Below are 22,636 nucleotides of genomic sequence, written 5' to 3'. Positions count from 1 at the left end.
CGAGAGGAAGGCAGAGCCGCAAACGGCGATGGGACGCCTCAGGAGCGTGTGATGTTCTTGGTCTGGTTGCCTGTTAACTTCCCTGCGAGAACGTCCTCTGCAGGCCGATTTGGTGCAGTGTCACGTGCATTTCCCACTTCCCAAGACACCAGAAAGGGGAGGATAGAAGGTTCTGACAAAGAAGGGTGAATAGAAGGGAACAAAGCACAAAGAGTCGCTTGACGGCGTGGCCAGGGTCGAGCCCTTGTCTTCAAGACGCTGAGACAACACGGGCAATTCCGAGAAAAAAACTTGTCCGGACTGAGTACAAATGGCTCTTCGGAGTTAGCGCTTGAAATGAGGAAAAATAGGGCTCATGGTGGCACGGGTCACCGCCGTAGTCACCAACAGCACAGCGAAACCTCTAGCCCCCTCGACCCTGGAGGGGGCGAGAAGTCGTCCTTTGACATGGGGACCAGGATGTGGATGAAATAAACGAGAAATCCTTGTAAGAAAGAAGGAAAGAGTACCCAACAGATGGGGGAGCGCAACAGAAAGGAACGACACCACATGCGTACGCACATAATATATATCAACCGAGCTCGTGTGTGTATACAGGTTTAGCGGAGCGTTCAAAGACAAAGGTGTGTCACCTAGGGCCGGTGGGCGAGATGCGCCAAGCAGCAGGTTAACGGGCGAACTCACCGCAGTTGCGCAGTTGTGGAGAAAACAATTAGAGGTTTTGGTGGAAAAAATCAGCAAGTGTGCTTTGGTCCCGTAATCAGAAGAATGTCCTTTTCACACTTCCCGCTCCTCCTCTTTCTTCCTGCTCCCACCCACCGAGACCCTCCTGGGAGAGAAACTGAAGAACTCGAAAGCCGTTTCCGCCCCTCCCGCCTCGGTCACCCGCTCGCGGCGATTTTCGCGCGAAATCTGCCCGCAGATGCATGTCACGGAGACGACAAACAATTTACTTTCACAGCTAGCTTTCACCCAAGGATAGGGAGCAAAGTAAAGGAGTTGCATCTATGTTCAAGCATTCCATGTTTTCTGGAGGAATAAAGCGACTCTTGTCTCTCCGATGGTAGTTCAGTAAAAACAGCAGGGCGCTGGCCACTGGAGTGCACGGCACGGATTGCCAATCGGCGATGTGTACACACACCACAAGACACGATTGAAAAGTTGGCCTCAATTAGAGACCTGAGGTGGTTGAATTCTCAGTAGGAAACAGGTTCATCTTTCTATATCGCTTGTCTTTATTCAAAAATTTCTGAGGTTCTGAGATCTGACTGCAACATCATGACTTCATGGTTCACGCGCACACCTGATAATGGTTGGGAATTCTGACCTCTTCACCCCCCTCCCCGGGTGCGGCAGGGTCGTTTTAAACATGTTTATGTTCTGCGGACCGCATTTTGAACTCGGATTTAGCGAGCGGCAATTACGGTAGGCCGCTAGTAGAAACTGGTTTGACAGGAGGGGAAAGTGTAAATGTACCGTCTACACAGTCCAGACGTGACAACACCCGCAGCCAAAACCAAGATAAACTGCTACGCCGAAACCGGTTAACGAGCTCCACTCCATTCTGCAAGCAGTGCCAGTGAGCAGGCAGTCTAGTATTATGGGTGTGAATTGTGAACAAGGGATCTGGAGTTCAATGAAGCAGCTTCAACGGTATCACTAAGGCCATCGGTTGTTTGTGTAACGCCAATTTTCAAGTTCGGTATGTACCACAATTCAACGACGAAGCATACGCCTCGTTTAGCTGTCACCTACAAAGGAGGTGTCGATGAGAGGATATCCTGCATTTCACGTATTCCTCTGGACCTTGGTCGCTGAAAGCCGTAGGTCCGGCGTCAGGGGAAAGGAAGCTCTTCAAGTCAACTTTTTGAAAGGACAGCAGGTAGTGCGCAGAAAGCAATGGTTGATTCAAAACGTGTCCCGCCACGTACCAATAAATGTCTGTTTCTGTTTTCTAGGTTCCGCACGAGGGGGTCTGGTTGTTGAGTGCGTTCACGCGCAGTGCACTTCAGTCATTTCTAGGTGCTGTCGCAGATCACGAATATTAATGGGTGTTGCGATGATCCACTAGGCAGACTAACTGACGTTCAAACTGGGAAGGCAACGAAAGAATCGAAGTGAACGTTTTCTTTTGTCAGAGAAGTGCAGCTCCACTGTGCAGCAAGTACGCCACGAGGGGGCAAGAAACATCAGGAGTCGCGACCCGAGCTTGGTGTCGCTAACGCCTCACTGGAAACGTCAAAAAAGAAACCACTTGGCTGATTGTGTTCCTTAGAGCTCCAGCACAAGCGTTGCCACGAGACATGTGCGTGTCGCAGAGTGCCCGACTATATCTGTTTTATGGCATTCAAGCATTTACCTACAGAGCTGTAAAGAGACTCAGACTTTATAAAAAAACTCTTCACACCGACTGAAGAAAGATTCACGTTCTTCGGCCAGCACGTGCTCAAACGAATCCGCGTAAGAGCAAGATGTCATGCTTTTCCTCAAAAACGAATAAGTCGACAAGAGGCGTTTTGTCATCATAAGACCGTACTTTTTGTGTACAATGCGCAATCCGTTCGCCTCAGTCTCTGGCGTGGATGTGGTGGTTGTACGTCATCAAGTTATGCCGTTTCTTCATGCGTACTGTCGCATGCCTTAAGACACCATTGGTTGACTGAAGAGATTGAGACATCTCGGTAATGGCCGCAGGGTTCGCTCCAAACGAGAAGTAGAAAAGGCGCCCAAACCAGAAGATGCCTTGGCGCGGCTTGATAACTCTGCGAAGCCGAAAGAAAAAACCAACCGGGAAGTGGATGAGAGTCAAAAGGGTCCCCATCAAACACAGAAGCAAATACATACAAAATGGTCCTCGAAAACATGCAGTTTCTTAAAGGCAGGCTGTCTCTCGTCAAAAAGACCTTCAAGGGAATACCGGGTGAACGACACACAAACTAATGTATACAGTGGTCCGCTGTCATGGTGACGTCGCTGTTTAGTACGTGCATGACCCACAAGGAGTCCAGAAAAACCAGCCAGTATCACTACATTAGAAGAGGCCTCGCACCCGAAAGACTGCCCTGAGCAAGGACTACAATCTTATCACCATGGTCAGCACCGATGGCGATGAATGTAGCCTACCACGTAGGTCTGTGTAAGTATGTATACGTATGCACCATAAATATATATGCGAATTCAGTCATGCATGTGCGCACGTCGTGCAAGGCATCGCCATATTCTCACCACTATCTTCCAGTCGCATAAAGACGCAGATGCAGGAAAACAAATGTAGAAGAAGTCAGCAAAAAGTGTCTGACAACCAAAAAAGTGCCGCTCCCCGCTTGCACACAGCGGCTCGGTCTTCTCTGTTCCTAGAGCAGCAGTAGGCTTCTGCCAAAGAGGCGGTGTCAACACAGTAGAAAGGAGGCGACGGTGAGCATGTGTCTCAATGTGAAGGCAGCTCTATTTTTCTGACTGACCTGAAGGCGGTTTTTCGCCAGCCGAGGTCGCGAACGGCAAGCATGCTGCCGTGGTGCTTGGTAATCAGGGCCTCTTGCTGCTTCAGTAGTTGACGAATGTCAGCGCGTTGAACGCGCTTGGAAAAAAGCACAAATGTCTCGTAAAACACCATCATGTACTTTCGGTTCTTCACAAGTGACAAGATCTTGCAGTGACTGAACCAAAATCTTAGCAAAGTTCTACTAGAAACTGCGCAACAAAAAAATGAGGCGAGGGCGCGCACAGTGGCAGCAGGCGGCCACCGCCATTTGCCCATGAGTGCCTGGTAAAGATCTCCTCGCTTGGTGAATCAAGATAAGCGGCTGCTATGGTTGGCAATGACGATGAATTGCAGTATGCATCTCCATACAGTCTTGTCGAGTCGGAATAAATCAGAAGATTCAGGAACCAACCTGACGTGGCATTCACACGCTATTTGTGATCAAATTCTTTTTGTGGGCCGAAAAGAGAAGAGATGATCCAAAGAGTTCAGACTGTACTCTCAACCGAGTATAATTATGTCTGCATACAACACAAGAACCTGCCCGGCGACGCAAACTCTCAGCCTTGTGGCCTGATCGTCCGTTTCAGGTTGTCAGGACCACGAGGGGCAAGGAGGAAAGAAATGGCGCGTTATAGTAGGTACTCCACTGTATTTTACTCTGTTGGGCAGATGGATCACCCGAGCGTTGGCGAGGAACCATCGTTTCATGTTGCATGCAGATCAAGTACCGTACCGTTTTTCCAGCAGCCGCATGCACTGGCAGCGGAATCCAAAACTCGACCGCGGAAACGGACCAGCGCACGCCCAGGGAGAATGCAACGTAGGACTATCGGGTTAATTACGAAATACGACATACATGAGTCGTCAATTTGAAAATCTGAACGTGCGCACCACACATTCGAGCTGCGGTGCGTAAAAACCGGTCTGATGAGGCACACACAATTATGAACCGGCGAATCCTTTATCCTTTACTCGACATACTTTGTAACACGTCTTCGCCGGTTCGTACCGGAGAATGAACGCGGACACGCGAAAGGGCCACTTACGGTTATGCTGTTTTCCTGACCCAAAAAGTTAGTGGTTTGCTCAGAAGGCCTCATATGGAAGGATACCTTTATTGAGCAATCAACAAGTCGGACGTGTACGGCACAGCACGGGACTGACTTCTAGTGCACAGGACCTTGTTGAGTATATTTGAATGAATCTATCAAGAAATGGGACAGACAAAAAAACAGCGGATGTCGCCGGCACGTGGAAATATTAAGGAAGTCAGAGTAACCGGTTTTTTGCTTAGTGGAACCACATGACCTCTGTCACGCAGACCACACTGTCTCCTGAATTGCAGACGCTCCTGCCGAATTCCATAGGCTCCGAAAAAAAACATCGATTCAACCCGCCGGTTAATGTTGACGCGTGAGGATTGGATGTGGAAGTGAACAGATTATCAGTTCTTGTATCATTTTTTTTCTTCCCTCCCCCAACGTTACCATGCTAATTTCTTGGCCATGCAAGATAGTCAGTAAAACAATTTGCAGAAGAAAACCGCAAGGTTATGCCCTCAAGAATTAAGATCATTCAGTTTTCTGTTAATCCATACACCACTGCGTGGGGATCAAACGCTCACCTGAGAATGAGTAATAGTGTTGATTCACGGAAAAACACCGTTACCAGATTTTGTGGCCGGAAAATGGCTTGATTGGGTTTGTTGAGTAGTATGAGAGAACCAGATAGCTCCCTGTATCGAAATGATGCAGATAATTAGTGGTGACCTGGTAGCTAGGACAGACGACCGTGTGTAAACCGAAAGATTGATATAATACACGTAGGACGGCACGTTCACACTTTGGCTCGATGTAATGGTCCGTCAGTACAGACAAAATGTTAAATGATTTCTGATGTTCCTCAGGGTGATTCTTGAAAGTGAATGATAACCACCGTTCAACCGTCATCTCGTGTGCAGCGCCAGATCCTGCAGCGCTCTGCAGGTCATGGCATAAAGAGGACACATCAGGTACAAAAGCCCGTAGTTAAGATTTTCATCGACGAAATAACTAATCACGTGCAGTGACCCGTTCCACACTTGCAAACTTGATGGCCGCAAAAACGAGCCGTGAACCGCAAGTGCACAGATGCGCTTTTCCTCGTGTAACTGTGACGCGATCGGTTGTCAGGGGGTTACTTGTGTTGTCTGGCGACCGACTGAATCCATCGTGTCCTAATGCTGACAGGGCTAACAAAGACTAACTGCGCCTCCAGGTTGATTCATAACGTTTCAGTCTATGACAGAATCAACGATGACGAAACCATAGAACGAACGACAGCAATCAACGTTCTTGTGCATGTATTTGTGTATACACTTTATGTTCTGTAACCCATTTAGATGGTCAGCACGATTACTTGTCGTTATTCAGCAACACGGTCACGTTTTGGATCTCCTACATTTTAGTCTTTTCTGAATGGCGGTGAATTCCCGATTTCTGAAGGGTGCTCCTGAGTAGACTGAATACAGGTTGTAACACCTCTAATAGCTTTGAGTGGAGATTGAGTTCAAGCCGCACCTCGACCCGCCGGGTCAAGCAGACAGACGACTAGCACGGTGCTGCAGCTGCGTTGACCAGCAGCAGGGAGTTCGGTTTTGTCATTGTGTCCTTGTTGATTGATATATTTTGTACGAAACTGTTCAGTCTGCTTTTCAGTGTCTCAGTCTGTTCGTCAACGGCCTTCTTTCGCCTCTCGTAGGCCAGTCTGCACCGACAGAAGAAACAGGTCAAGGAAACATTACGGCTCAAGGTGTTTCTTTCGTGCCAGTCCAGTAATGCCTAAAAATACAAATATGGATGTACATACGAAGAGATAATTACCACAGTTTGCTACCTATCTGTATCTCAGAGACTGGAACATCTCGACAGGCAGCGTAGCGTGCTGCCGCATGAAGATTACTCTTCACATGGCTTCTGAGAACGAAGAAAGTCCATGTCCACTTCTATGTTGTCACACCCGCTGCTCGTTCTCTAGAAGACTTGACTTCATCGCATCATCAGTGTCACCGCGTGTATATACACATATATACGTCACTAGGACTGTCAAAGTGCGTATGAGTATAGGACTGTTCGGCGACCGACAAAACCATGTTGACACCTTTAATAAACTCGAGGGACTGGAGCCTGTATCTCACTTATCGAGGAGCACTCTGTTGTAACGCTTCAGGAAATTATCAAGGTAAGTCCACTCATCAGTGCCGTCGTCGCCCAGCACTTCCTGAACACGCCAGCACAGTAGCAACGGCGCTGCGTGACCGTTCTCCCTTGATGATATTGAAAGTTGTTCATCGTGAAAAAGCGCGACTGCCTTCTTCATCGGAAGCGTATAAAGCCTCGCAAGATCTCAAGCTACCGTTCCGCTAACTCTTACCGAAAGGGCGCGGACGGCCCCATCGCATGCAGCACGTAAAATGGCAAAGTTCGCATATCCGGAGCCTTTGACCATAATTACAACAGAGTAAATCTTGTTCTCGTACCAGGATTTCCTCTTTCAGCGCTTCGCTGACTTCATTCCAATCCACGTCGTGGGCTGTGCAATTTGGTGGAGCCGGCAACGGGGCAATTTTCTCCCTCGGTGTCTCATATTTCCTAAGAATATTGCACGCGGAAAGTCGCTCAACAAAACATTACTATGCCTTGTAAATAGGATATTTGAGTTGTCTTCAAGACAAGTGCCTGGGCCGTGACTGCGCGCGTATGGCTGTCTTGTGCTCATGTTTCGCCTGTACACTGTATTGTCCCTTAGCCTTTCCTGAAGAATCCGTTTCAAAGTGAAAGGTATACAGGGACCCCTGAATTTCGGTGGTCTTCCGGAATCAGTCAAGTTTATGTGTGAAGATTTCTTCTGCGTGGCCACTGCTTCTCAGTTACAAAGTGTGTAGCTGGGCGTCATAGTCACATATACATCCAAACGCATTCCGAACAAGAATTCAATCGCAACAGTCACACTCCCATGGTTTCAGACAGAAGCGGACTTTGTAAGACATGGCATTCGGTATGCGTACTCAATGTTCAGTTCTACTGTGCCAGCTTCTCGTCTGTCCGCTTCTTCCAGTGCGCATACCTGCAGAGTTCTGCGGTCCGAAGAATTCGTTCTGCAAGTTTCAGTTGGTCTGTGAGCTTTTTCTTGCATTCTCGAGCGTTGGTCGAGAGATCAACCAATCTCTGTCTATCGGATTCTCTTGAAAGGGAGGACAGACAGATTAACACGGAAACAAGTTTATCAGTGTCCCCAAACTGACAACTCGCCTGAACAACAGCATAAAATCCGAAGACGACTTTTACTCAATAATGGGACGCTCACTCTTACCGTGCTCGATTCATTCGTGCTTTCATCTCCTTGCAGTGTCGCCGCAGTTGTTCAATTTCTACCTTCATCTGCTCGTTTCGTGATTCGCACTCCTGAATTGGACGACAGCACCAGCTAGAAAAGCCCTGGCGTTCGGTCTCATCTGGCGTGTTGGTATCAACTGTCCAGAAGTTAGGCTGATTCTACAAGTTTTAAGCAGCAGTATAGCGCTACACTTCGTGTGATTCCTCAGCAGCCGATGAAGCTTGCGCTCGTGGAGCGGGTAAAGCTGTTAGACAACTAGATAGTAGAAAAGCAAAAACACATGTTGTTGTTTCGACGGGAGAATACAAACAACCGGCAACACAGCGACGAAACCGTGTTTAGGAAACGCAGGGACAAATGGACGAGTCCCTAACTGTTAGATGTGTATCCAGCTGCTAATCGAGGAAACTTTGAGGACAAAAGTGGCACTGAAGAACATGCCGACAGAGCGAAAAGACAGCGACGGCAAGCTCGGTGTTTCGAAAGGAAAGGAAGCTTGAGTACCAAACTGTTTTCAGAAAAACAGTGTTTCGAGGAACATCTTATGGGCGCGTCGCCGGTGTGTGACAGAATGGCAAGCTCGCAGAATCCGCTGAAACGAAGCACAAGCCGCAGACGTCTTGAAATTTGATGTCCATTCTACAACTACCTGCATTGGTGCAATCTGGAGGAGGCCCACCTCCAGGGTACTCTCGTTGTTTCTCACTTGTCTATTCTGGGCAAGCTTCGCCTTCCAGTGAGCGATAGCCGCTTGCAATTTCTCGACTTGTTTCAATTTGGTATCAACCTGTCTCGACAGGGTTACATCCTGCTGCAACAGCTTTTTGTATTCGTGAGCATTTGCGTCAGTGCTTGATCTGTAGTTCTGAAGAGCTGTATCGCAACGTTCCTTGAGGCTTTCGATCTGCTCGTCTAACGCCGATTCCACCAGGTGGTCTGCCTCGATGTTTCTGTTGCGAATCAACTCATACTGTGTGTTGTGTTCTGTTGTTTCTTCGTGAGCACGCAGCGTCTCTTCCTTCTCGATCTATACCAGCAAAGAAGACGAAAAAATGAGGGTTATCGATGTGTTATCACACGACGGCATTCGTCGCTTACACGTTCACATTACAATCGGTGACGACGCGTCCTTTCGGGTTCAGGGATGCTGTCGTGCCGTACTTGAGCGAACAGGCGATGTTTTCGCAGGAAGTCGTCATTACTGCCAGCACCTCAGAGATGTCTTTGCAGAGTGTCCCACAAAGGCGTCACTACTATTGTATGATAGAGTTCACCGGGAAGCACGAATGGGACACTGGGGGCTATACATGCGGAACGCGGAAAGGAAGAAATACACCGCTTGTACAGCTAGTGAAGACAAATGATGTCAGGATTCTCCGTCACGATAGAGGTACATCGATACACGTAACATCCGATTATGGGACAGTTTATTTGGTGATCTGATAGCAACGTGGGGTATTTTTGCCAGTGGGTGGTTACGCGCTAATTCAAGGCAGAACACTCTTGTTCGTCAGTTATTGGCGGTTACTATGAGTCGCTCAGACGTTGCTTTCCTTCAATGTTTCATGACTAGTGAATTTCTTAAACTAGCCTATTCAACGTACTGCTCTCTTTCGGTTTTTAAAAGTGTGTAGGGCAGCATCGTCGTAGAACTGACGAGTTCCGAAAAATTAGACAGGTGCTGGAGCAGTTACCATCGTTCTGCAAGTTGAATCTTCTGGTAACCTGTGATTCTACGTATAAATCTTACTTGCTGAACGATCAATTCAAGTTCTTGCTTGAACGCAGAGTGAACTTGAGCTATGTTTCCAATGTCTTCCTGAAATTGCTGCTGAAGAAAGGAGAGATGCTCCCTATATTTTTGTTCCAGCTTGTGCATACGCGCTGACTGCAGATCAAGTAGTTTCTTAATATTAACCTTGTGAGAAGAAACAATCATATGCTGGTGTTCTGCTGCATCATCCAAATCAAGATCTTTCATTTCCAGTCGGGCGTCTGCGCGCTCTGCTTGTATCTCGCGGTTTGCGATGTAATCGTCGGCGTTTTTTCTTATTTCTTGAAGCTGATTAACAAATAGGGGAGAAGCAGTAGATACTTTTGCCGCAAATGGAGTTGTTTTATGAGGCACACTCTGTCAAATGCGGTATTGTCCGTGCGGCCGACGTACCTTCATTCCTCGCATTATAGGGAGCCATTTGGCAATAATCTTTTTCTTGTTGTGTGTTGCCGATTTCAGTGTGCTTTCGGCACGTTCCTGGGCAATAAAATACTTACGAAAGAAGAGGATCTTAAGCCTAGTGAGGCGAGTCTCTTTACTACAACCGATACGCGTTAGCAGAGCAACTGCAAGTACCTCGCACCCCTCTAAAAAATGCATTGCCCACGATGACGACTTTCCAAGCAGCCTGCCGTTTTTTGGAAGGGGCACAAATATATAGATACGCATACACATTTATGTGTGCACTCATGTATGCATGCCTACGTACATACGTACATATTTCGACTGAGATTTACTGTCGTTATCAAGGACTTGGCTGACATTTCCTTGGCACTTCGATTTTAGCCCACACCAGAGACGGGAGCCTTTTGTTTTCTCAATGGTGGCGTAGTACCTTTAGGTATGTCTTCAGAGCTGCACCCTGAAGCTTTTGTTTCTCATCAAGTCCAAGCGCTGTTGCGCTTGCCGGACCCGCCTCTGCCGTTTTCTTGCCTCCATTTTTCTTTGTCTTTGTCGGCATTTGTCTTGTGAAAACATGACAGAGTATGCCGCATGCCGACGGTTAAGTGATCTGAAGCGAAAGCGTGCGGAGTTGGTGTGCAGAGCTGTTGGTATTCGTTCCGCTGCACAGTAACAAGGACCTACATCAAGCCACCAACAGCCGTTGGCAGAACCGCATGCAGAAGCAATTACCCCACCTTTTCCGCCCGACTGCTGTGCAGCACAGCCAGTTGCAAGATGCAAGTCTAACCATTCTGACCACTGTTACAACTTTTCAGAAACATAGTACCAGAGTTCCACCATGACAGTTGGTTGCATTTTTCGTCGATGTGGTGGTGCCGCTGGGAAAATGATCATTGACATCGACAGCCCAGTAGCTCAGGAGTGTTTTTTTTCGTAGTGAACTATAGAGGATCTCCTCGAGTCGGGGGCGCGCGAAGCGGAAGGGTATTGAGAACAGTCACGCAGGACAGAAGCTGAACAGCTAACGGTGGACACGGTACACTGCACCGGACACTACATCGGCATAGACCGTTGGCAGAAAACGGACTAAAGGCCAATCTGACTGGGAATACGCCCAAAAAAGTGGGTGAAACTGTTTCAGGCGGGTCGGAATTTTTTCTTAATCAGTTCGTTCCATATCACTCTAATGATTGTTTCCGGCAAGGTCGCGTGTGACACTCCACTTTCGTTAACAAGTTGCCTTCAGAATTGGATTTGTTGTGACGCTTGTTAAGCCAGTAGAAGATAACTGATTTGGACTTAGACCTTGTACGTCACAGGGCAACTGTGACGCTGCTTGAAAGAGCAGATATCTTTGCTTCGGTGTTTGCCATCCGGCACGCTCGCCGAACGGTGTGCATGTTACCGGTCAGTTCGTGTGAAGCGGCAGTCCATCCTGCCAGGCTAGCAAGCGAATATGCTTGACGAGTAGGAGTTGTTACAGTCCTACGGCATCGTCTAAAGCGAGGGCGGGGATGCAAAGCAGACTAGACTTCCGAGCTTTTCCTTAGGTTTACTCTGTATCGTAGCCCCGCGGCTGTGAGGAGTAGCAGACCGAACTTCTTCCTCGAACCGTCCCTGTTTTCGCTGGAGCCCTACTGACTAAAGCTCTTCATCACTTGCTGAATGTCGTTTTCCCTGCCACACCCAGCGTCCGAGACTGACGCGTTAGACTTAATATTGTCGACGACTGCCGCGGCCGCGATCAGCAAACAAAATGAATGCCCCGCTTCAGATGCCCGTCCATGCCACTCTCCTCGCGTTAGCATGTTCTCTGGCGGTATGAAGTTGATGACTCACGCGTGACATGTCTCCTTCCGTGTGTGCGAGACTGTGCGGCGGATGGGAACTCGAAGGAGAGTCTGAGACATGGATTTTTTCATTGGTAGTTGAATGAGTGTCTTCGCTAGTGCAATGTTTCCATCTTTTCTCGGGCCCTTGTCCGCGGATGAAGTGGAAACCCGGCAACTTCAAGTGGTGATTGTCGAGTGAAAAACGCTGCCGCGAAGGCGCAGCCGTAGGTCCTAGCGAGCTGTCTACTCTCTTCGCAAAACTTTCTGGTGACCGTGCCGGGCCGTAATTTGAGTGGTAGATAGCTCGGCTTCCGGATCTTATTCTGTCCGTTGTATATTGCTGTGGCGGCTGTAAACACGACATTTTGACGTTGTATGTGTGCTGGTGCATTATCGCAGATATGCTTGCTAATCGCGTACGTCACGTTCGTATTTCTACCCTGTGGTCGGCGAAACGAGAAGAAACGGAGAGAAGCTTTCCCCCATTTGAGTCCCACTGCTGGCGGGGTTCACCTCCACAAAAGAGGAAGCACAGCATGCATGCATTATGATGGACACTGAACATACTCCAGTAACATGTTTGTGTTTGCGAACGTGCTTCAAGCCTTTTCGTATACCAGTTTTTGCCAGTATTCTTCTCTGTTCGCTTTTAGGCACTACGCTTTTTGGTTCAACGAAGAAACATTGGCCGCAAGCCAGTCAATGTTGATCTGGAGGGACTCTAAAGACGTTAGCATTGTGTCGGGAGTGCTAAGTAGTGACGGAGGAGTTTTGTCAGAATATTGTGACATCGCACCTATGCAGTAACTCGACTCGATTTTTTTTATGCTGTAAAAAACTGTATCTTGGTAGTGATGATATTGCAAGCCCGCTTCAAGAACGCGATTTTTACAGATGACAACTTTTGGAGTATTGAATTGACGCAACCCACGACAGTGATGAAGACCGAGCATGTGCAGAATCAGATCCCACTTCTACAAGGAGTACCTTCTATACAAGTAATCGCCGGAGGGCGATTTGTCGCTGTATTCTCCTTGATTGCACCGGGAGGCACATGGTGAAAGAATCTCAATACCTCACATGAGTGTTGTCGTGGAATCTGCCACCACTGGGGTCCCGCACCTTGCGCAGGGGCGAGATCTACCATCCGACCAGCTACTTTCCTGAAATCCTGTGAGGTGTCATCACTGCCGGTCGGGTACGGAGAAGATCTCAGAACGCGCACGAGCATCCTTGGAGTAGTTACAATTAACCAGTCAGTGACGGGAATAGACGATGCCTTTACTGTGGGCGCTTGACAGGCGAATGCTGGACCCTGTGCTGCTCGCCAGCAGCACTACGCTGTGCATCTGCACAGATGTAGAAGATATCTAAAATCGCAGCCTTGCGGCACGCCATTTGTATTATCACATTAATGTTAGAAAGTGTCGAACGTAATGAAACATTACAGGTGAATCAGAAATGTATAGTCAAGTCATAACCACTTGATGCCCTGGGGTGACGCAGGACAAAAAAACCAGTAGCCACGTCGAAGCGAACAATCATGGCACATGTGGCGAATCCATCATTCTTCTCTAGGGAAACTTCTGTAGATACAAACCGTGCATACATTCTTGTATCTTTCAGAATGGAAAAATTCACTCGAGAAAGGGACCGCCTCCTTTTCTGCCTCGTCGCAGGTCAAGTCCCCGAAGCGTGTCAGTGTCGCCAACGTTACTGTAAAGCTCAAGAGGAAGGCCAGAACCACGAATGCTCGTTTCTATTGAACGCGAAAAAACTGCACACGCAAACTCGGGAACGGCTGCTGCTGCCTCGTCCTCTTTTAAGGACCGAACACCAGCCCAGCCGGTGCAGTTGCTGCGGAGTCAAAGTACCTTCATGGAAACGGTAACAGTTGCACGCATCGACATTTACGATGATTGCTGCACATTCCACGGACAACAACGACACGAATGCCATTGAGCAGCGAGCTGTCAGGACCGCATTAAGTGTAGATGATTCTCTCTTATCCCCTTCCAAAAAAACGTTTGCTTCAAACGCACGTCATCGCGTTCAAATGCCGTGACAGACTATTCTCTTGTTGACAGCAGAAGTGTGCACCGGGTGCAGAAACCGCAAGCATGCGATATGTTTCGGGGCATTCTAAAACAGACTCTCTTGAAAATGTCGCTCCATGCGGCCGAAGGTGCATGGAAAAAAAATCCCGACAGAAAACTACGATGTGGAGCATAACCCGGAAGACGTGTACATTTGTAGCACGCATTCTGATCCACACGAATATGGGACATTATCCTGAGTGAATAGTCAAAGGCCCTGTCTTGAGGATCCGCTGGGACAAGTTTTCTAGGAACGACAGAACACGCAGTGAAGTGACACTGTTAAGGAGACCGAACACAAGATACCGCATTCACGACCCTCGACACCATAATTCTCAGATCAAATTGTTCGTGCAGATAAAATTCCGGGGCAAATACTGTCCCTAGCACACACCAGAAAAGACTATGTCACCAAATTGTCTGCACCGGACAGAAAACACCCCTTAGTCAATACCGAGTGTCTCCACGCCTGGTCTGCAACACCACGGACACCAGCTATCCTGGGGATTGTTTCCGCGACGAGCAACCAGAGACTCGCGAATAATATCAAGAGACCGCTTCTGCATGTCCAGGTAATATATGATCGCCATCACGGTGAAAGCCGCCGCGCGCCTTCGAGCAATACTATCTTCGAAGAGCAACCGGTGTTCCACCAGACAGCTGGACAACGTCAGCAATAAGTGACTGAAAGCGGTTTCTGCGTGGTCGCGGCACCTTTCATGGACCTGCAAACGTGCACGCAAAAGACAAAAATCAGCATCTTAACAGCGTTCCTCTCCAGCTACCGAGATGAAAAAAGGCGTTTTGATTGCATTATTTTCTAGAAAGCCTGGAAACTTCGTGCTGCTGACTCATCATGCAAAGCCCGGCCGATTCACACGCAGCACACTTCACATGGGAAATTTGATCGCCCTCCACTGTTCGTGCCATTGACTTGTCAACTTCCAGCTTGAAAGAACCTTCTTTCCTATTAATCACGGACGAGCCCCGTCTTACGCTGAATTCGCAAGGCAACAGTACGGTAGTGAGTCTTGTGTCTTCACTGGAATAACGAACAGCAGCCGAGGACTCGCACCCGCCCGGTAGGATCCCCCCGAGCGTTTCCAACATCGATTCTCTGCACTGACGAAGTAACCTACCGCATCTGGAAGTTCTGGATCAACCTGGGTCTTCTTTCTTGAGAAGGAGATACCCGTCATGAACCTATCGACAGTTGTTGGGACAAGAAGCCTCAACTCCATCGTCACCGCATCCGTCAATTCGGTCAACGCCCGCACAGCAACTGCCATTTCACGTCGAAGCTGGGCGCCTAAAGACAGTGTACAACCACAGAACACACAGCTGTGTTCGCTACAGAGACAACATGCGTGCCACGGTCTACCACGTACCGATCGCAGATTCGGAAAACAAAACATATCACAACGACCTAACAAACCAGACACAGATTTAGAGTTTCTCACTCCTCATCCACGGTCTACCCTTTGGAGGAAATACCCCCGGCCTACCTCCCTTACCTGAATGTGTTTTGAAGAGCTCGGTGATTGCCGTTGCATTGCCTTCTTTGAGCACATACAGACTGCCTTTCCGCTTGTCTCCAAAGCCTCGCTCTATCTTCGAGCTGGCAGCGGCGTGAACGACAATCTCCGGTGGTGACGCAGTACCGTCTGCAGCTCTCTCACCGGCTTCGGCTCCGCTGGCACGTTCACCCCCTGCTTCTGGACTTTCTTTGCACTGTTGAGTTGGAGCTTCTGCGACATCCCCTAGAGAACTGCCAGGACGCGCCTGTTTTCCCGACAAGTTCTCTTCTTCCTTGTCAATGACCGCCGGTTCAGAGAACGCGAACATTCGATCGTCCAGGCCATAGCCTTCGGTCATGAAGTCCTTGAGCAATTCGCACATGTCTTCGACACGGTTCCTCATACTCCCCACAGCCAGATAAACTTCCTCAAGCACGGGATTCGTATGCCACGGAAAGTACACTAGCTTGCTGCAGCCCTCCTTGTAAAAGCGTTGTCCTGCTTCGAGGTAGTCTGCCGCCGGTCCTCGAACAAGCCTCAGAGCCTCCTGCAGAGAGTCTTCTGCCATGCTGCAGTCATCATACACCGAGAAAAAATGCTGGAACGTCAGATCCATCTTGACTCTAAACGCTTGACTACCGGACGGCATGGTCGTGCATACTGGGCATCAAGTTGAATGTACGTAGACACGGGGGACAAGAAAGTATTGCCATTTTTCGAGAAAAAACTTCTCGTTTCAGCAATATGAAAAAGTTACTGTCTCATATAATGAGACTCGATTCTCGACAAGTTAATTTGACGTGACGGCGACATTTTCTGAAGCAGTATACGTAAAATGCACTAGACTTACAACCGTCGGAGCTGCCCACATGCAGTAAACACTCTCAGCTTCAGCGTACAGGAGAAAACATCCGTAACGGTGTGCCCCAAACCGCCACGTGTTTCCCATGGATTCTGCCAGCTGTTGAAAAACCGCTATGCGCCACGCATAGACTTACTCTCTCACACTCGGCATTGTGGCACCGTTTGCGCCGCCCTCAAAGCCCCCGCACAGTGGAACGCCATCTGTGCCTTTGCTATTTCCGCACGGGCTAGCCGCCTTTGCCTGGCTTCCTGCTTTGTCAGCAGCAGCCGAGGTTAATGCGGAAGACTCATTTATCTCCACCGGAACAGTCCCATGCACGGCGTTCTGGGCCGCAGCAGCAACGGTCACCGCGCCCGCAGCGTCTGCGTGAGCGACTGCAGGGGAAAATGCATCGAGGCGCGAGGCTTGGTGCAAAGTGTCTGTTGTGGCGAAGGATTCTGGAGAGTTGGTAGCAGGGCGAGGGACTTGTGTATTGAATTGGAAGTTCGACACTTTTTGCAGCACCGGGTCGTTGACGGGTTCAGATGCCTCCAAGAAATATTGGACTGTCTTCTCTATGGCCTTCGCGCAGCACTTCAGAGAATCGCCGTACCGCTCCGCCGCAGAGTTATTTCCACTGCAGACTGGTGGCAGATGAGCTACAACGATAGCCAGCAATATGCCGATGAGATTGGAGAATATTCTGGTCACAACGAGGTAATCTCGAGATCCTGAACGTATCCACACACAACCCCGTTTTCGAACAAGTGACAAGAAAAGAACTCGTCGGGTGGTCATGCATGTCATGGGTGGACGACCCCATCTAGCTCCCTTGAAACACGATCATCTCTGTCCATCTCCCTCGGGTCAATGCTGCCTCAGAGAGGTATCCGGTTTAGGACCGGAGTGTCCCGGTCCATATAGCCAGGCGCTGCCAATCTCTATTAAATCATTTACATTGTGTTTGGGCTCTGCTACGGCATCACACCATGTTTCCCCTAGTAGAAACGCCCTACCACCAGGTACGGCAGCGGTATACGCATCATCGAGCATAATTAACGAGTGGTCATCGCTACAGTATATGCGTGCCCCTAGCGTTGCGCCGTGACAAAAACCAACTCACCCGTGAGACCTCCGAGGGACTCGAAGGAAAGTCCAACAATAAGAGCGTGCGTGTACGTGAAGACCATGCCTGCGTAGCCCCAAACAGAGTGGAAGCCGTAGTTTGGATTCTGTGTGTCAGTTGTGGTAAAGACGACGACGAAGAGCATGGCAACGCTGAAGCAAACAATTTTCGCCACGCTGTCGCCGCAGACGTACATCACAACCCACGCGGCTCCCGATCCTGCAATAATACCGACACTACGATTCATGCCGCGGAAAACCGTCCCGTTGTACGTCGTTTGGAGGCAAGTGAGGAACCCGAGCATGATCCACGGCACTGTGCGCGTCGTGATCCCTTGGAGGCAGTAATCCAGAATCATCGGATCATCTGTGAGCTGTTGCCCTGCACAAGTGTCACACAACATGAAAAAAACGCTGTGATGGCGGTTATGGGCTTAGGGCAAGAACTCCTGAGCGCCAGCACGTTTCCGCACATTGAAACACCGTTGCAACGTGAAAACATAGTGTCACTTCGCTTCCACTTCTGGTCCGCAGCGCTCAGACGCAGGGTGGCACGGTCTCCACCATTTTTCCATATCCCAGGATACACTGTTTGTTACTGCCTGCCTTACTCGAACTATCTTCAATGGGCAGCGGTTGGATCAACTCACCCCAAGTATATTGCAGCACATCTTTGTTGAAGACAGCGAGTGAAAAAAGGGTGATCATGGGAATGAAGAACTTGACGAGGTGCCAGAATTCTGGATCTCGCCACCAAGCATCTCGACCACGCCACGTCTTGCGCCAGAACATAAATTGTTGAAGAGGTGTAATAGTAAGCCTTGCCGCGTGAACCACCATCGGGAGCAAGGGGAATGCGATGTTCAAGAGAACATTTTTCCACGATTTACGTCGTTGAGCCTCGTGTAACGCTTGGACAGCCCTCGCCAGAGCTACCGGCTCCTTATAGGCCGCATGGTACTTGGCAATAAGTGCCATCGATAACGGCATGTGGTCCATCGTCCTGCTGACGTTTCGCGCCTCCTTCTGGTCTAAGGAAGCAAAAGATGTCGAATACTTCGAGACGCATTTGTGACCCACGTGAGTGTGAAATCGCCGCGTCCTTGCGTCCGCAACTCCATCAGTACCCTGCCTGCCCTCAAACCTCTCCGAATTTCCACGTTTTGGCGGTGCTCCATCTACCGGACCCACAGCACCAGCAACCCCCTCAGTTGGATCATGTTGCCTTGACGGCGATCCAAATGACTCGAGATGCCCAACAACCTCAGGACTTTCTTGGGGGGCTGGGATACCCGCTTCGAGAAGACTCGGCGGCGATGAGCCGAACTCGCCTTCTGATTGAGTCGTCGGCTGCGCTGGACGGGCTGCTTCCATGTCTTGGATCTTCTTCGGGCCTACTGGGCTAGTTGGCGATGGTGTGTCAACATTGGAGGCTGGGGAGGCCGAGGGAGAACGACGTCGACTGGACAACTGATCGTCTTCAGTAGACCGAGGAGGACCGCCGAACTCGTAGAAAACTTTGTCAGTTGCTTCGTTCGCGAGAGTACTAATTTCCTGATGCAGACTGGCAAGTTGCGCCTCGAGCTCTTTCAGATGTGCAAGCTTCTCATCCACAATCTCACGCTGTCCTTCGCGGTTGATTGTTGCAGGCTGCATCATGATGAGCTCTCCACAAGTCTGGTAAAGCTCCTCGGCCTTCGCGATGATCGCTTCAATTTTGTACACTGTCGGTGTCCAGATGGAGAACTCACTACTAACTACGCTCGTCCGTACAACGTCAAACAGCACTTTGCAAAGCTGTTGCACGTAAGTGGCGCACTGAAGAAGCCGCTCCCGAACCTCGTTCACCTCCTTCATCACGAAAACTCTTGGACCTACACTAAGCATATAAGGCTCCATCGCCGACATGAACACACGCTTTTGATCCTCAGTCAGTTTAATAATGGACTGCTTCAACGGCACGACTGCCTCTACAAATTTTGCTGAGGAGAAAGAGATTGCCTTTATGTACGACGGGCTTGAACCTAGCCCTGTTCCATGCGAGACTCCCAGACTCTTACACCCTCCCCTTGAGTTGTCCTCTTGATGGCTCGAGCCACGGTAAGGCGTATTGACCGTGTGGGAATTGCTGCTGGCGCCACCCGCGCCTGTTGGTGATCCGGCAGGCGGACAAGCAGGACGATGCCTGGTGGGATCGTTGCTCCGTCCAGATGGACTCAATGCACAGCGCGAGTCATTTCGTCCTCCATCTTGCCCCACTGGACCTCGGGGACCCTCTAAACAGTGAAGTACCTCTCGCGTCGCTCGGAGGCATCTGTACGGAGCAGCACGAGAGAAGTTGCACAAAACCAATGAGGTACGAATTATGTAGACGATTTCCTGTCGCATGGTTTGTCAAAAAAGATTTGACACGGCTTAACAAACCGAAAAACAACATGATCGGAAACGCGGTCACATTAAGCCTCGCACATGCCGTCAAAACAATATCGGGGTCTTTTCATGGCGATCCAGCACACAACGTCTATCCTGTTCTTCCATCCACAATTTACCAAGGCACACGCGTGAATGCGTCGCTCTTCCATGGAGGCAGCTCAGCATGACCCCCTAAATTGATGGAGCCGGACCTGCTTCTAAGGTCCTACTCCGCTCGGATGTGCTTTACTTGATTCTCACCGGTTGATATTGATAGTGCAGTTTGCCATATCTCTCCGGACGACGTCGCGCTGCCGATGAATGGGAGGTATGAGCATCACGAGGATCCAAATGGCGTAGCCAAGAGCAGCAAATGCAATGAGATTACGCAGAAAGCCCACTCGGCCGTCGGCAGTCCAGAGAACATTGATTAACCAAAGGCCCGTCTCGACAGTGACGTAGATACCCGAATTAAGTGTCCCGTACACACTGCACGGAGCACCATTGAGCCAGTTATACGCTGGATCTAGTTCATTGACGTCTTTGAGTGGGAAGTGGAGATCGATGAGCTCGTCTCCAGAGAAAAGCGAAAAAAAGAGTTTTACAAGCTTTTGCAGGACGACCACGGGATCGATTTTTCCGTTGAATGGAAACAGTGGCACGTTTGCGTGTGTCTGGGCGTTGATTTTCAGGATAATCAGGTTAACAAATCGCGGATCTGAAAAAAACTTGTCTATGAATGACTGTACACTCGCGGGGTCTTCTCCCAAGTAACCAGCCAAAACCTTAATGATCGCTTCCAACGCCTCCGGCGTTCCCGCTGCCTGTTCTAGCAAAGCCTTCATTTTCGCGATGATCTCCGCGGAAATGGGAATCGTAACTCCTCCCACACCATATGGCAGTGCAATGAGCGTTGCGAGCGGCATCACATACATGAAAATGTAGGAACCTATGACGGTCATCTCCTTGTACTTCCCCACATTTAATCCAAGGGCCCACAGCACAAACAGAGCAAATATAAGGACTGTTGCAATCTTTCCGTGCGGGTCGCCGAGGGTCATCAAGGCCACCAGTGCGCTCACACACCCGCAAACGCAGACGATACAAAACAAGCCAGCGAAAAGCAGGAGTGGCACAGTACTCCAGAACGGTGGCGTGAGGGAGGCGACCACCCAGTAGACGAATGGAGCAACATACCGAAAAGAGTAGTCAAGCGAGGGAATATCGATCATCGAGAGAACGTACACCAACGCACCTCCCAACGCCAGACGAATGCCCTTTTCGAACCGTCGCGCGACATTGGCAGCGACAGACGACTGTGCTGGAAAAATCGTAGCTGTTGTCCATTCTGCCTCTTGTCCCTCTGGCCGACGGTACGACACCCCGTACGGCCAGAGGAACCTTAGAAGCTTCATAGTGGCGACCGTGTGTTCTCACTACAATGCCAAGTAAAAGAAACCAGCGGCTACGTCAGGTCACCAGATACCCAGGGTCAAGGAAACACACAGACCGCAAGGAAGAACCAAAAAGGTCCGCGCGCTGAAGCAGTCCAAGAAGATAGCACAGCAGCCGCGAACTACTGAAACAACGGCGAGAAACAACGAAGTCTTGGTGTAGATAGGCAAACTATCCGGGCGCGGACTGTAAACGGGCAGTTGTTTTGAATAAAAACGACGCCGCTGAGGCATGGCAGTTGATGCTGTCGCAATTACAGCGACACATGGACCGTAGCGCATCGTCTAAAGGTAACGTCGACAGTTAGGTCCTCCGCCGGTATGAACCCGCTAACAGCCCGATAAACAGCTTGACATGTCCAGCAAGTACGCTGTCAAAATGTAGAAACACGAAATCTCGAGCTGCGCATATCATTGGTGGCAGGGCCCTTCAGGCAGAATGGTCTTCAATGAAAGCCTCTTCGCGCAGAACTGGCGATGGGCGCAGTCATGCCGAGAGACAACACGTCGCCCTGGGCTGTCTGGCAAAAAACCGCGATTTCAATCGGCCGATGCAGCAGGCTAACTCGTCTTCAGCGAAGACGTTAAATTTCGTTCCAAAACAGGCACGCAATACAGAGAAGGACATGGCGATACAGTTCGAAGATTGCACAGAGACCCATGACGAGGTTTGTCGCCTACAGCCCTGTTGAAGCGCGGGAGAAAGTGTCACTCGCTGAACTAACCGATGCCGTTGTTTGTGAGGAACCCTTCAAACATGTCACGAATCGTTTATACCAGATTAAAGAAGAAAGTATACCTGTGCCACATGTGAGCGACACAGCTTCCTCCCCCCCTGCGGAAAAAAGGTGGCCTTAGAATGAACAGTGACACGACAAGACGCGCATACACACTGTGGCCGCTGGGACTTGAGGTACTCAACCTTACAACCATCAGACGGTGCGTTTTGCGTTTTCTCTGACGAGTGGTTTACTGAAAAGTAAAAGTCATCCAACACACGGAAATATGGTGGAGTACACTACAAGAGCCTAGACGCTGAGCGAGCTGCCGGCAAGTAGCTCAGCACGCAGAACCAAGCGCGACGGCGCGTGGTAGAGATGCATCGAAAGAAGTTCCAGCCGGCTTCCCTTCTTCTGAGGTCGCACAAACATTTTGTACGTTCCTCACAAAACAAAGATTAAGCAACAACTACAGCGCTTAGAGGTGAGTGGAATTCGTCGGCGCGCACACAGCCGGCGAGGATGGACAACTTCCGGAGTCCCACCCACCTGGGGTGGCGTCATGGCACGCGCTGGGAATTCGTTCGTATTAGAACC

At 49.6% G+C, this 22,636-nt stretch overlaps 4 protein-coding genes across 4 annotated transcripts; all 4 read right to left on the bottom strand.

The window, feature by feature from the left end:
* Positions 1–2,495: 2,495 nt before the first annotated feature.
* On the bottom strand, positions 2,496–4,210 carry TGME49_284660 (mitochondrial ribosomal protein s6-2, putative). Its single transcript, XM_002369123.2, has 2 exons — positions 3,462–4,210; positions 2,496–2,762 (listed from the first exon to the last, which is right to left on the bottom strand). Exons 1-2 carry the CDS (start codon positions 3,755–3,757, stop codon positions 2,567–2,569), a joined length of 492 nt encoding a protein of 163 aa, XP_002369164.1. The 5' UTR covers positions 3,758–4,210; the 3' UTR covers positions 2,496–2,566.
* Positions 4,211–6,072: 1,862 nt separating this feature from the next.
* Positions 6,073–10,596, bottom strand: TGME49_284670 (flagellar associated protein; the record flags this gene model as incomplete). The annotated part of the gene is made up of 9 exons (XM_018781935.1): positions 6,073–6,229; positions 6,660–6,742; positions 7,002–7,113; positions 7,589–7,705; positions 7,835–7,926; positions 8,565–8,885; positions 9,609–9,920; positions 10,026–10,112; positions 10,471–10,596. 9 exons carry the CDS (start codon positions 10,594–10,596, stop codon positions 6,073–6,075), a joined length of 1,407 nt encoding a protein of 468 aa, XP_018637718.1.
* Positions 10,597–11,985: 1,389 nt separating this feature from the next.
* TGME49_284680 (hypothetical protein) lies at positions 11,986–13,103 on the bottom strand (the record flags this gene model as incomplete). Its single annotated transcript, XM_018781936.1, has 2 exons — positions 11,986–12,221; positions 12,860–13,103. The coding sequence occupies 2 exons, from the start codon at positions 13,101–13,103 to the stop codon at positions 11,986–11,988; spliced, it is 480 nt and encodes a 159-aa protein (XP_018637717.1).
* A 701-nt stretch (positions 13,104–13,804) lies between these two features.
* TGME49_284780 (hypothetical protein) lies at positions 13,805–21,281 on the bottom strand (the record flags this gene model as incomplete). Its single annotated transcript, XM_018781937.1, has 7 exons — positions 13,805–14,693; positions 15,108–15,277; positions 15,483–16,054; positions 16,484–17,060; positions 17,453–17,836; positions 18,105–19,768; positions 20,128–21,281. 7 exons carry the CDS (start codon positions 21,279–21,281, stop codon positions 14,412–14,414), a joined length of 4,803 nt encoding a protein of 1,600 aa, XP_018637716.1. The 3' UTR covers positions 13,805–14,411.
* Between the last annotated feature and the right edge of the window lie 1,355 nt (positions 21,282–22,636).

Source organism: Toxoplasma gondii, chromosome V (assembly GCF_000006565.2).
Source record: "Toxoplasma gondii ME49 chromosome V, whole genome shotgun sequence".
Classification (NCBI taxonomy): domain Eukaryota; phylum Apicomplexa; class Conoidasida; order Eucoccidiorida; family Sarcocystidae; genus Toxoplasma; species Toxoplasma gondii.
This window is presented reverse-complemented; position numbering and strand designations above follow the sequence as displayed.

Bases quoted from the DNA above. Each gene is read 5' to 3' on its own strand.
- TGME49_284660 (XM_002369123.2), bottom strand. From the start codon at position 3,757: ATGGGCAAATGGCGGTGGCCGCCTGCTGCCACTGTGCGCGCCCTCGCC. The intron at 2,763-3,461 runs GTCAGTCAGAAA...TCGGCTTCGCAG, and splicing joins TGGCGAAAAACCGCCTTCAG to AGTTATCAAGCCGCGCCAAG.